We start from the raw sequence: 13,185 nt of genomic DNA on the forward strand, positions 1-13,185 counted from the left end.
TTTTGATACTCAACAGTTTTCAGCCTCCTTCATAAACCACACAGGTTTGGACCAGAGGCCTGCCTGTACTCCATTGCTCCTAAGCACTGAAGCACTAATACATGACATAACCCGATACATTTTTAAATGCAGAGCTGCTTAAGGACCCAAAGATCTTCACCACACGACTGGTTTTCAGCTTTGTCTCTAGTGTACAGAGATGTCTTTGGATTCTCTAAAACTTTTAATGCCGTTATTTTCTGTTGATGATGAAATCACCAAATTTAACACACTATTTACACACCAACTATTTCACTGACTGTTGAACGTTTCTCTAACTTATTAAAGTCTGAAAGACTTAAGGAACTCTCTCTGTAAAGCATTTCTTTTCCTTTGTCGGACAACATATAAATTCAATAAATCATATTATAAATAAATTTTTTAAATCATAGTATTTGATTTACAGTTCCCTTTTTCCCATGTTTTGAACAGTAGTCCAACTTTTTAGTACTTAATTCATAAATAAGTAACTGACCTTTAAGTTCATTTTAAAGTATAACTATATGGTATAGTTTTAAATTAAAATAGTAAATCGTATAGAATCAACTGGGCAAGTCTTATTATTAAATCTCTTAATGTGTATTATATTTAATGCTGATGAACTCTATTTTTTACACCAGGCAATTCACAACAGGAAAAAGTGCAGGTAGTCAAATAACAATGATCTCCCAGAAAGGGAAACCATTGTCACGGAGAGCCTGCATAAATAATACCATAACCCTGAAATGTAAGCAGTCACATGAAACTCACAAAATTATAATTTAATCTTTTACACTAATACTTAGGCAACATGTCAAAATATGACCAAAATGACCAATCAAATACATAATGAAATAAAATCAATTTTTAAGAAATTAGAAATTGTAATATTTTCTGTAATATTGAGGTGTACTGTAAGGTGCTTCTGTCAATTGTTTCACAGAAAAGTTTATGTGTTTACTGTCAGGTTTATAACAACAGAGCTTTTTCATGTGCAATAAAGGAAAGAACCGTTGTAAGGTATAAAACCAGGGGAGGTACTTCAAAAAGATTTTCTTGATACCACGTCTACACTGAGTACCAAAGTTTAACATACTATACAAACAGAATCAGTGTAAAGCAAAAGCTTTTTTTTTTTGTAAAGCTGAAGCTTGATTTGGATTTATGCAGAAAATCTACGTCCTAACTTAGGTAGTAACCAGGAACTCATATTTATCCCTACACTGCAACCTTCCATGCCATTTAACTCGTTGTAGTATGCATCCAGCAGACGTGTAGCTACATTTCTTGAAAGGCGCACGTCAGGTTAGGCAGAAAGTTGTGGCGTAGGGTTAAAATGCGGTTGCATTTTATGGCATAAGTTACAGCATAGATGTGATGCAGAAGTATAATTCACATGTAATGGGCATCACACCTTTTATGTTTACCACTGACTTTCTTTCATGGTCACTGAAAATAAAATGCAGCATGAGAGGTCAGGAGGTCAATTGATGATGTTACAGAACAGAGGCAACATTGTCTTCACCTCTACAGAGAAATAAATACATTTAATTTGGAATTAATTCGATTGATTGAATTATATGTATATACCTGTGCCAGCTTCATCATCATGTGGGCAAAGACATGAAGAAAGCCAACAATAGCATCCCACAGCCTGCTGTGGGCTAGGGACTGTTGGTTGCCATTGCATGGACCCTGAAATAAGAGACTATGTGTTATAGGCAAAACAGCAAAAGCATCCAATCTGTATAAAGGTCTGATCTGCTCCAGTGTTACCTGGATATATTCAGTTAGACTGTTGAAAATCTGTTTTGCCACTGTCATAGCTTTGGAGAAATTTTTTTTGCCTGGTTCATCGATGACATCCTTCCCAGAGTAATACCAGTAGAAGTCACTTATAGACTCCTTGAATGAAAAATACCGGTAAGGGGTCATTAGAGAAATTTTGATACCATACTGCAAACACACTTTAGAAGTAAAATTATTGCACAGTTTAAAATGCAATAATGTTTAAAAGAGAAACTCATTTTATGATATGTGTGGCTTCGCAATATCACAAGTCCCACCATAGCCTTAAAACCTTTATTTTCAATCTGTATATGGTGCACTAACTGCAGCCAGTGTACCTGGAGACGGAGAAGGTAGTCCACTGTACAGATGATGACATTGATGGTAGTTGTGCTGCCTGTTTGAGTCCGCAAGTAGTTCTGAAAATCTGCATTAAAATAGACATCATTTTGAATAAGAAGATATGTGCTTCATGAGTGTCTCAATTTATTGTTACTCTCATTTGACACATGAGTAATTCCCACCATTATTGTGACCTTCACAAAGCAACTGCAGGAAACGGAAGAGGTCACAGGTGAACTCATCATCTGACATCACTTTCTCATCTAAAAAGATGAGACAAATGAATGAATCAAAGAGATACATTCGAGCTAAATCAGATTACACGTAACGGTAAAGTCTAACAACTTATCTGAGTATAAGAAATGTGAGGATAATAACTAAAATTCATTACTGAACTTACCATCATGAATACAAGGATTTTAGTATCAGGCACCTCAATAACCACCTCTGACTGAGTGCTGCTCGTTTCAATAAAATTAAGGCTGACTCTTTTTTTTTTTTTTTCAAATTCAACCCCATTTCCTAAAAAACGTGGGAAGCTTTTTAAAATGTCAGGAAAAAAGACCCTATTCTATTTAATTGGTTTACTTTACAAAACATATGAAATGTTGAAACTGAGATTTTTTTTTAAACATAATTTTTAGAGAACCCTTCAACTTAAGAAAACACCAGCAAATAGAAAAACAATGCAAAAGCACACAAAACACAATGGAAATTTAATAAAGCACAGTGGAAGTAGAAAAATACTGGTGGCCGTCAGTTCTACACCTCAGCGTACTAGCAGATACACGTGTGGTATCCATTTCAAAATCCTGTATCACATTGTTCTCGAGTTATCGGATTCACAAGATTTTCAGAAAACTTGACCTCTGACCTTATTGTCATTGTTTGTCTGTTAGGTAATTGCTTTGGTGTATTGTGAAGGGCAATGGGGATGGCCTTATCAATAGGAAAAGCTGTAAAATAAAAAGTTCTAAATCTACAAACTTCTTCATATTCTTAAAAGTTGTCCAGCGGGCCGAACTGGAGTCTTTGCTGGGCCAATTCTGGGCCCCAAGCCTTATGTTTGACACACCTGCCATAGCGAAATGTGTGCTTTGCTTGCTAGCCATTGGCTTGTCACCTTCACACTTCTGTGTATTTTGTGAGGTTTGTGCACTTTTGCAGCTTGTATGTGTGTTTTTTTTTAAATTTCCATTGCTTTTATATGCTTTTTCATCGTTTTTCTATTTGATGGTAATTTCTTAAGTTGTAGTGTGTTTGACCTCTCAGAGCCACCATACTTTTGGATGTCATGACTGTCAAAGCTTTGATAGAGTTTAGCAGAAATGTTTATCACAAGTAACAATGTTAACAGTTTGAGTTTGGGAACTGATAACATAAATAATTTTGCATCAGTTCAGGATCTCCTTCGATTGTCTATAAAACTTTTCTTCTTTTTTCATAACATGCTTTCACTGAAGTGCACCCGACTCTAAAACTGAAACTGAAAAGGAACATCTAGAAAACACTGTGTCTAGTTGGCAGCATTGGCTGCTTCAAATTTGTAAATATTGTTCCATGTTAGAGCTGAGGCTTTGTAATGTGGAAAATCATTGGTTTCCACGTTCCCATTGTACCCCCCCAAACCCTAACAGATGCTGGCTTTATAATTTTGTGCTGAAACAAGCCAGATGGTTGCTCTCCTCTTTAGCCTAGAGGACTCTGCTTCCTCAGCTCCAAAAATAGTTTCTAATTTTCACTCGATAGATCGAGGACAGTTTTTAACTAAACTCCATATTAAGGCCATCTTAAATGTTTGTTTTATTGGGGGGTTTTAAACATGGTTGGGCTATAACTAGCATTTGTAGGTTCAGTTCACTGACAACTGTTTTCAGAAATGCTTCTGAGCCCTTGCAGTGACTTTCATTACATAATCACGCCTGCTATTAAAGCAGTGTTGTGTAATCCATTGTCACCAGAGGGACTGAAGATCACGTCCATTCAATCACAGTTTTGACCCTTGTGAACAGAGTTTTGTGGAGAGTTGCGAGTTTCAATGCTTTCCCTTGTGTTCTCGGGATGCTTCAAATCTTTGAATAACATTAAGTACTGCAGATGATAAAATCTTTTTCTGATAAAATTCTTTCAGTTTTGAACCATATCTCCATTTTCTTTAAGTTTCTTTAGTGATATCATGCATCTTTTTCAGCTGTTTATTGTTGTATCCCAACTTTTTAATTTATTTATTGCTAAAATAAGATTCACAATGAGGATAAAAAAAAAAAAAAAAAAGAATACAATTTCTCAGTTCCAAAATTTGATTGCACTCCTTTTGTTTCAGTGTTTAACAATATTATACACACTGTCCCAATTTTTTTTGGAAACAGGGTTTTAATATAAATCAAAGAAATACAAATGACTGCGGTTTGACAAAGTCTGACATACAAGCACATGTCAGGCACCATACACGAGGCCATCAGCATCACATGCATACACTGAATTTAAAGAGAAAAAAAAACAAAAAAACTGAGACAGTAACAAACATTTGGTCACAACATGTATAAACTGAGACAATGATATAGGACTCTTGTACAGACAGAAACAAAGCAATAAAGTGAAATGTTAGCAGCAGTCAGAGGTGAACCCACGATATTACTTGATTTATTAATTTTTTCTTTTCTTTTCAATTTCCCGTTCACCGCTGGCTACATGAAACAAGCACACAAACGCAGAATCATGCAGGATATACAAGCTTCTAACGTAAATGTCAGAGAGGTTGGGGTTTTGTCCAACAAAAGGCTGAAGGGAATCCAGTGCATGATAGAGTACATCTGAGAAACCACACATTTCTTGTCACATGAAACTTAATTCGAAGGAGATATGTATTTGGATGTGCCACATTTATTCATAAATGTGCCGCAAATTGAAAAAAAATAACAATCGAGGAGACTTTAGTTCAATATAGTTTCGTTTATAGCATCTTTTGTGGCCATGTTTCAAGATAGGAATAGCCTCTTTATAAGTCATGTGATTAAGAAATGTGCGAGAAGGTATTAGGGTTGAGAAATGAGGAACTCTATCACTATTCATAACAAATATCGTTCATGAAGGTTTCATTCCCCGTTTGAATAGTAGTTCATGGGCAGAAAAGACCGGATTCCATCCGAGGCTTTTTGGAATGAACAAGACACGTGAGGAAGGGTGCGAGCTGTGAGCATGAAAGATGGAGAGGCATCCAATCCTCTCTTCAATGTTAGAAAGAGAAATGAGGGAGCAAAAAAGGACAGGGGAGTGAAAGAGGAGCAGCAGTAGGACAGAGAGGCAGATGGACAGAAACATGATTTACCCCGATCTAGGTTCAAGTCTGAGGGCCATGAAAGGAGGGACAAGGGAGAGGTGGCAGTGATCGTGGGGAAGGGAGAGAGGATCAGTGTGTTGACAACAGAAGAGGACTAAGAGATGAGGAGGGGGAGATTAACAACATTCCATGGCAAATTCATTCAGCTAGAACTTTAAATTAACCTCCAGAATTAGATGACAAAAGTAGGTGACAAAACTACTAAACATACAGAGGAAAACATTTGAACCAATTTAAGTTAAATCATGAATATGTAATTCTTTAACAGTTATCCAAGGGTTAATAATACTTTATGTTAGGGAACTAATCACTCAATAAATGAAAATTTGTACTGTAATGGCACAGATGGATTTAAACAAAGATGAATTAATAGATGCTTAAAATGTCTTAAATCTGATCATTCATGTGATAAAATGAGCAATGGCATGAATTGGTACTCACTTATTCTTCAGTTGAATTACAGAAAGTGATTTCTCTTGACCTTTCAAAACTCCTTTGAGTCTTTTTTACTTTGCTATTGTGGTTTACACAGGAAAAGAGTCTAAAGTATATGCATTTGATTCCTCCAGTGTCTTTTTACTACTCAAAGCGTATATTACTGTGTAATGCGATGGTATAACAGCAGTATTAACACCAACACCATAATCTGCATTTATAAATGATTCTGATCATCGACTATATAACAGCAGCTGCAGTGTAACAGCTTTTCTGCTGTATCTTCAATGTGAAAAGGTGATGCTTAAGAAAAACAGCATGAAGACTTACTGGTGCCTTCCTCTGAAACCATGCCCAGCCCCTCTGCCTTGTTCTGCCTCTCAAAGGCATTTAGATCCAGGACACTGCACAGAATATAAAGCTTTTTTTCCCCCTGTTTACTATTAAAAATTATAAACCACATTTACACTTTTGTTGAATATTTGAAAACTGACCAGCAAGTCTGCATCAATGCCTGGACACTCAAAAAGAAGCCCACATCCTTCTTGTCCTTTAAGTACTCCAGCATTTTCTGTCAACAAATAAGGGTAATTCAATAAAGGGTCTTCTTTAGAGGTATCTCCAAATTTATAATTACATGTGTTTATATTAAAAAGGCATACCCGCTGAACCTCACTGTTCCCGCCGTTAAGGATAGAAATACCCAGCTTGAGGGTTGTAGACACCATTGGGCCCGTTTCACCTGCAGGAAACAGGAAGCCATGAACACAATGCGGGTAAACAAAGCTGACCAAAGATAAGGATAAAGACTACCTTTGCAGGCACTGATCATTTGCAGGACCATTTCTGCAGCGCCACGATTATGCAGTCTAGACTGCTGGTACAAGAGTCTTTGTTTCTCCATTTCTTTTTCCTGCGGTCAACACAAACATTATGAGGATTTGCTACCATTATATGTCACAGAGAGAAGGTAAAACGATAGGATGGACTATAGAATCAAATTACAAATATATATACAGTGCTGAACAAATCTCTTACACCCAATGTAGGATTTATGCCACAGCTGCTCTAACTGAACAGTATTATTAATTACCAAAATATTTTTATGTTTCTACAATGGTTAATCCACCAGTATGCACAAGCTCTTAAACTGAAATTACATTTTTAATACAAAATTACAATTATTGTTGTTTTCAATCTACTTTTTTTAAATGCATGTTTTTAAAGAAAAGCAGAAAGAATAGAAAATTGTTATTAGCATTTTTATTTATTTATTTTTTTTACTAAGATGCCAAATTGTTATATTGCAGAATTGAAAAGAAAAAATCGTTTTACTGATTGACTGTCATTGTGATTAATATCTGACAGTTCAGTTTGTTTTTTGATTAATAAATGTCCACATAATATTTAGTTTTAAACAATTTTTTGACAGATTTTTAAAACATTTGTGTTATCTTTTTTGTGTGAGAGGTGCTAATAAATTTGTTAAGTGCTGTATATATTTGCTAAAAGTCGTAAAACAGTGGTTCATCAAAAAAAGTCCATTCTATCAATTAAGATTTACAATTTAATTTCACATTCACTTGCCTTTCACACAAATCCCTACCGCTTTAAATCATCATTACCAATCAGTTTAACAGTTTTTTTCACTCTATGTTTGTAGAAAAATGAATGTACCTCTAAAAGAAAATCTACATTAATCATTAACCTTTGTGAATTACCAATTAATTATTAATGTCCTTTCATTGATTTACAATAATTTTATCAAGATTCTGATTTTCAGTGTCAATTCAAAACCTGACTCTTGCACACATTCTCTCAATTCACTTCATTAGTCACAGGGTTGTTACACTACTTCTTCACGTTTGCTGGCTGGAGCAAGCGTTAGACTACAGGAAACAGTTCGACTGGCTTAGCATTTCAGCCATGTAGATACCCAAAGTTTCTTAAATGCAGCGGTCCTGCAAAGAAGATACTTTGGATCAAAGCCTTTATTCCTCTGTATCAGAGATATTTCTTTGGCTTTCCATAGCAGTCTGTGCTTACTTTGAGAAATGACTTCAAATATTAATGCAAAATAAACATAACATTTTTCTTCAGCCCTTCTTCTTCTTCTCTCTTTTCTTCTTTAAATCTAAATGGTTTTCAATATTCATCTTTATTCATAACACTGAGCCAATCGCATATTAAATGCCATTTATGGAAAAGAAAAAGAGCAAATGAATATCTCTGAATCCAGAAGGCAAATTGACATTACTCTATCTATCAGCCACGTTATATATCAACTTGTATCATAGTGACCCTAAAACAACAACAACCACTGCTCCCAAGCCCCCCTCCCTCCCTCCCTTCTCCCAACCACCCTCCCCACTCCCAACCACCCTCCCCGCCACCCACGTATGCCTAGCCGAGCTCTACCCGCTATGTGTCGTGCAGGTGGACCTCAAACTTACCCTGCAGTCCCTGACTCTCTAGTGAAGCCTGACTGTGACTTGTGCACTATGTGAATTAAACTTTAAAGCTACGACTATGTGTACGTAGATACAGCTTTTAGTGTTGTATATTCTACACTGGCTTTCACTGTAGTCTGTCAGTATGCTATGTGAGTGGGGGAAGGGAACATTGAACACAAGCATTCAGTTAGCAAAGACTGGTGTTATGAAGCTGAGACCAATTAGATGGAACAATGAGGAAAGAGAGACGGAGAGAAACAAAACAGACAGCTATATAAACTGGGAGGAATGACAGTGTTATAAAATGAGTATATGTTTTTTTAATAGCCATTGGAATTTAAGTGGACTTTAACAGGATATCCAATGTAATTTTAGGTCCAGTTTCTGTATGTCTGACTCCCCAGTTTCATATAACACCTCACAAATGTTTTGGAAGGCATTTTTGAATATTATATACAATATTTTAGTAGTTTAAAGCAATGATACATAATGATGAAGCACAACATCAATGAGCAAACAAACACAGCTCACTGGAAGTATATAATGGTTCAGTGGCAGTTTCTTCTAAGAGCACAATCGGCACTGGGGTATACAATGAACTACTGTGTCTGAGACGCTGTGCACAACTGGACGCAATGAATGTAGTAAAGCCTGCACAGAGCAGCTGCTACTGCCTGTCAATGTTTAAAAATAAATCCCAGCTAGCCTACTCTAATACTTTATAGAGTACCAGAAAATCAGAAAAAGCTACACTTTACTTCTTTACTTGATCTGAAATAGGAGGAATTGTTCATCAACCTGAGCTGATAATGATTTACAAATAGATTAATTAACATCATGATTGTTAATTTGAGTTACAGTTATTATTATTGTTGATGTTAATTTTACATTTATTAAATCTAATTAGATCCAATCCAGGCGCAATAAATAGTAAATGGTGCATGAAAGTGACTGTAGTTGAGTTGTTTTAAGTTGAAGCATAATAACATTTTGTTGCTGATGAATTTAGGGAGTATACAGTAATTTACACAACTAAAGCATACCTGGATTAGAGCTTTGAGTTTCTAAGTAAAGAAACTCAGAATGAATGAAGCTTAGCATACAAACAAAAGAAACAGCAGAGACAGAACATAAAGAAGCAACAAGACGATACGAGAGAGAGACACAGAGACAGAGAGAAAGAGAGATGTGGTTGTGAATAAATGCTCCAATGATGAGGTCACTCAATGCGTCGAGAGCTACCGCTCCAATGTGTTCCTGGTCCCCAGCCCCTGGCCGCCCATTACCAGTTCTGACTGTCGCACCTCAAAGGACATCTCATCCTCAGCATTTTCTCCCATTTCCTCTCCACCTTCTTCTTCCTCACCAATATGACAACTCTAAATACACAAAGAGGGGAGAATAAACATGGGTGTTTCAGAGTACACAATGCTGTAGTTCTTTGCAAACTTCAGCGCACTTCAACACCTTCTGCGATGACTTACCTTTGCCATAATATCAGCATATGCCATATAAAGATGATCAGTATCCAGTTTACTGAAATGACAGAAGTGCAGATCACAAATTAGAAATAACATGCTGATTTTTTTTCCCACAGGTGCACCACGTCTCTGCATTTCACTGCTGTTGTATCAGTGAGGATCTAACCTCTTCTCTGTAAGAGCAGTACGACTAAAATGGAGAATTAGCTGATGAAGGGGATCTGGCTTTGTTTCCTTCTCCTCTTCCTCATCTCCCTCCTCTTGCTCCATTGCTTTCTGGGATGTTCAATAAAACAAAAGTGTGAGTAACGCTAAAAGGAAAACATCTGTAGATGAAACTACATATGGCACTCACAGATAAGTCGTCTATCATTCTGTCTTCAAATGAGAAGCCTTCAGGATGAAGCCAGTTGCGCCTGTATCCCTCAAGGAACATGTTAGAAGCTCTGTGCCTGAAAAGCCAAAACCAAAACAAAATAGACTAGATACAGTATAGTGCCTTGTGGTTGCATGCCTTCTCCAATCACTCAGATTTAGACCTGGGTCTTTTCAGATTCACAAACATAGAGACGACTTGGATGGACTTAAAATGGATATTTATTGTATTTATACTTAGCTTTTTTTTTTTTTTTTTTACATACATGGCTCCATAGCAGTTGCTTTTTTACCTTGGAATGTTATATAGTGGTGTCATCCTAAAGCAAGCGACCACAGCTCTGCGTCGTTGCTTGGACAACAGTTTGTGCCACACCATCTTCTTGGATTTAAACGGATGCTCCGTCTATCAGAAAAGACATGCACTTGTAAAGTGATCAAAAAATTTCTAATGGTACCTGACACTTCCAATTGATTTATATTAACAATATACTTTTTACTTTTTTCCATAACATAGAACTTTCTAAGGTATCTAACCTTATTCTGAGTCTGACAGAATCTTCTGACCAATGCTGCAGGGCAGGAATATACAACGCATTTCACATTGTGGACCGCATGCATCCCACTTTGATTTTAATTGGGCCAGATTGGTGATAATCCCTTTTCTCTCAGAACTTTAACTGCGTATTTAATCTCTGCAATATTGCAACAGAAGAAAATGAAAGAAATCTGTTAGCCCAACTCGTTGAGCTTAAGTTGTAAGTAAGTAAAAGTCTGACACCTCTGGCCTAAACTGACCTGTAATTATAAAAGGTTTTTTTTAAAGTTACAGAAAATGTCCCATTTTATTTATTTAACTTACTGTGGATGTAGTTAAAAACTGTAATTCCTATAGCAGATAATGGAAAAACTGGAACTTTTCTGTCATTTAATTGTTCATCTATTACTTCCTTATATTGGTGTAGTTTGTAGTCTTTGCCAGACTGGTTATGTCTGACACCCCCGCTACAGGAGGAGTAGCAATTCTTTTAACTTATGAAAGAATGGATGGAAACCCGCAATGCCGTGCCATAAGCTTACCAGTATTTCACCCACATAAGCTAAAAACTACTGAGACTAGTAACACCTGAAATTGTTTCAAGTCTTATCCTTTCTTTTCTGTTAGGATATGCTGCCTCTGTTATCCCTGTATTCATATCTATGTAGTACATGCTGTGTAGGCATCTTTGTTGTGTGTATTTTTGAATATCTATATTTGAGACATAGTGCACCTGCTGCACTATAAATTACCAACACTCACCACTTCAAGGTGGTAGAGGACCGCAGAAACCTCCTGCACTCTCTTAACAACTTTCGGTGGGGCATCTGCATCTTCAGCCTTCCCTGCCATCTCCTTGTACAGCGCCATCTGCCAGCGCATGGATGGGTTGTCCACCTTTTCACAACATATGGATACAGAGTTTTCTGAAATATCTTGAGACTGATTATCTGTAGTTACAAATCTCATCCCTGCAGCTATTTTACTACCGGTTCTTTAAGTATACCTTGCCCTGTAGATGCAGGTTATTCTGCAGGAACTCTCTTACTTCTTCATCTGTGTCTCTCTGTAAAGTAAAACATTTTAGCGATTGTTTTCCTCCGTGTATATCATAATACAAATCATACTTCAGATGTTTACTAGAACAAAGTTCAAAATCAGAAAAAAAACTACCAAAGAGTATCGGATCTTGGCCAAGTTGATAAGCTCCTGATCAGCAGGAGAGCACATGTTTAGGCCTATGGGGAGCATCTTTTTCAAGGCAGCCACAATAAGTGAGGTCTGGACTGAGTAACGATCTCCCCGTTTCTTCTTCTTGGTACGCTCAGTATCTGAGCCTCCACCCTGTGAAAAGGACGATAAGGCAGAGAGCATAAACAATATCTAATAACGTGCCAGCAGTACAACAGCTCAGACAAGGACTGATAAGTTTGAATATTTATGTCCTGTTAGAATTGACACTAACTTAACAAACTGATTTAAAATACTGTCTTGAAAAATTACAAAATATTCTGAATATAAGCCTGAATAAAAATATATAAAATGATTGTGATGATACAGCCAATATTCTTTACAACTCGTGATGTGACTGTATTAATGCTAAATACTGAAAGTCATTCAACATTAGCACCAGCTGAGCAATACACAGTGCTGGAAATGTTTTTATTATGCACTGTAGGTCTCTCCAAGTACAAACACACTACTACATCTACTAATAATATAACTTAGAAACATGTTAGAGTCAACAATCGGCACTAAAAAGACAAGTGCCCATATTTAAAGGTCAGAATCCGGTTGTTCCCCAACTATAGTTGTTTTTTTTCTCTGAGCCCAGACTGGTAAGTAGAGGAGAGAGTGAAAATGTATAAGAAAGTGGGAGTATTGCTGCTTTTTGAAGGGGAGGCTGAAAGGAAATGGGTCTTAGAATAAAGTCAGTCAGTCATATTGCACTAACAACGTGCAAGAGAAAATATTTCATTCAAGTCACAATCCATTCAAAGTTCCATGAAAAGGACAGCTAAACAAAACAAACTCACTTTATACTGTAATTGTAAATGAGATTTTCTAGGAACTGTAGCCCTTGGTGAAAGCTCAAGATATTAGATGATGTTAAAGAACAAGATCCTCAGAGTTAGACTTATTAGTAGCATGCTGTTAAAATCACACATCTACAATTAAACAAACTAAAGGAAATGTCTCTTCCCTGTATTTGAGCTCATGCCCTGCTTCTGTGAGAGTTCAGTCCTTCTGTTAGCTGCTCTTTCTAGAGTCCTCCAAAATGTGCAAATGGATGCTATTGCATGAAGTATATAAATACCTTTCATAATATTAATGTCTAGTCTATTACATATTTGCTCTAAGAATTCTACTTTACAGGGTATTTCTTTTTGAACCACAAAACTGAACTGTGTAGAT

General features: G+C 36.5%; 1 protein-coding gene across 4 annotated transcripts in view; it reads right to left on the reverse strand.

The window, feature by feature from the left end:
* LOC308386967 (ryanodine receptor 1-like) overlaps positions 1–13,185 on the reverse strand; it is a 62,200-nt gene that overhangs the window by 18,204 nt on the left and 30,811 nt on the right. For 2 of the 4 annotated variants that reach the window (XM_080866814.1, XM_080866812.1), the window contains 17 exons: positions 11,944–12,114; positions 11,777–11,836; positions 11,533–11,667; positions 10,526–10,638; positions 10,213–10,309; positions 10,024–10,133; positions 9,861–9,912; positions 9,681–9,755; positions 6,737–6,836; positions 6,586–6,665; positions 6,418–6,494; positions 6,254–6,327; positions 5,477–5,494; positions 2,331–2,411; positions 2,145–2,233; positions 1,795–1,923; positions 1,609–1,713 (listed from right to left, as the gene is read on the reverse strand). In XM_080866814.1, coding sequence (XP_080722940.1) covers positions 1,609–1,713; positions 1,795–1,923; positions 2,145–2,233; positions 2,331–2,411; positions 5,477–5,494; positions 6,254–6,327; positions 6,418–6,494; positions 6,586–6,665; positions 6,737–6,836; positions 9,681–9,755; positions 9,861–9,912; positions 10,024–10,133; positions 10,213–10,309; positions 10,526–10,638; positions 11,533–11,667; positions 11,777–11,836; positions 11,944–12,114 — 1,566 coding nt within the window. The remainder of the gene's footprint in view (positions 1–1,608; positions 1,714–1,794; positions 1,924–2,144; positions 2,234–2,330; positions 2,412–5,476; positions 5,495–6,253; positions 6,328–6,417; positions 6,495–6,585; positions 6,666–6,736; positions 6,837–9,680; positions 9,756–9,860; positions 9,913–10,023; positions 10,134–10,212; positions 10,310–10,525; positions 10,639–11,532; positions 11,668–11,776; positions 11,837–11,943; positions 12,115–13,185) is intronic. The other 2 variants (XM_080866815.1, XM_080866813.1) reach the window with 1 other exon arrangement.

Source organism: Rhamphochromis sp. 'chilingali' (assembly GCF_963969265.1).
Source record: "Rhamphochromis sp. 'chilingali' genome assembly, chromosome: 19".
NCBI classification, from domain to species: Eukaryota; Metazoa; Chordata; class Actinopteri; order Cichliformes; family Cichlidae; genus Rhamphochromis; species Rhamphochromis sp. 'chilingali'.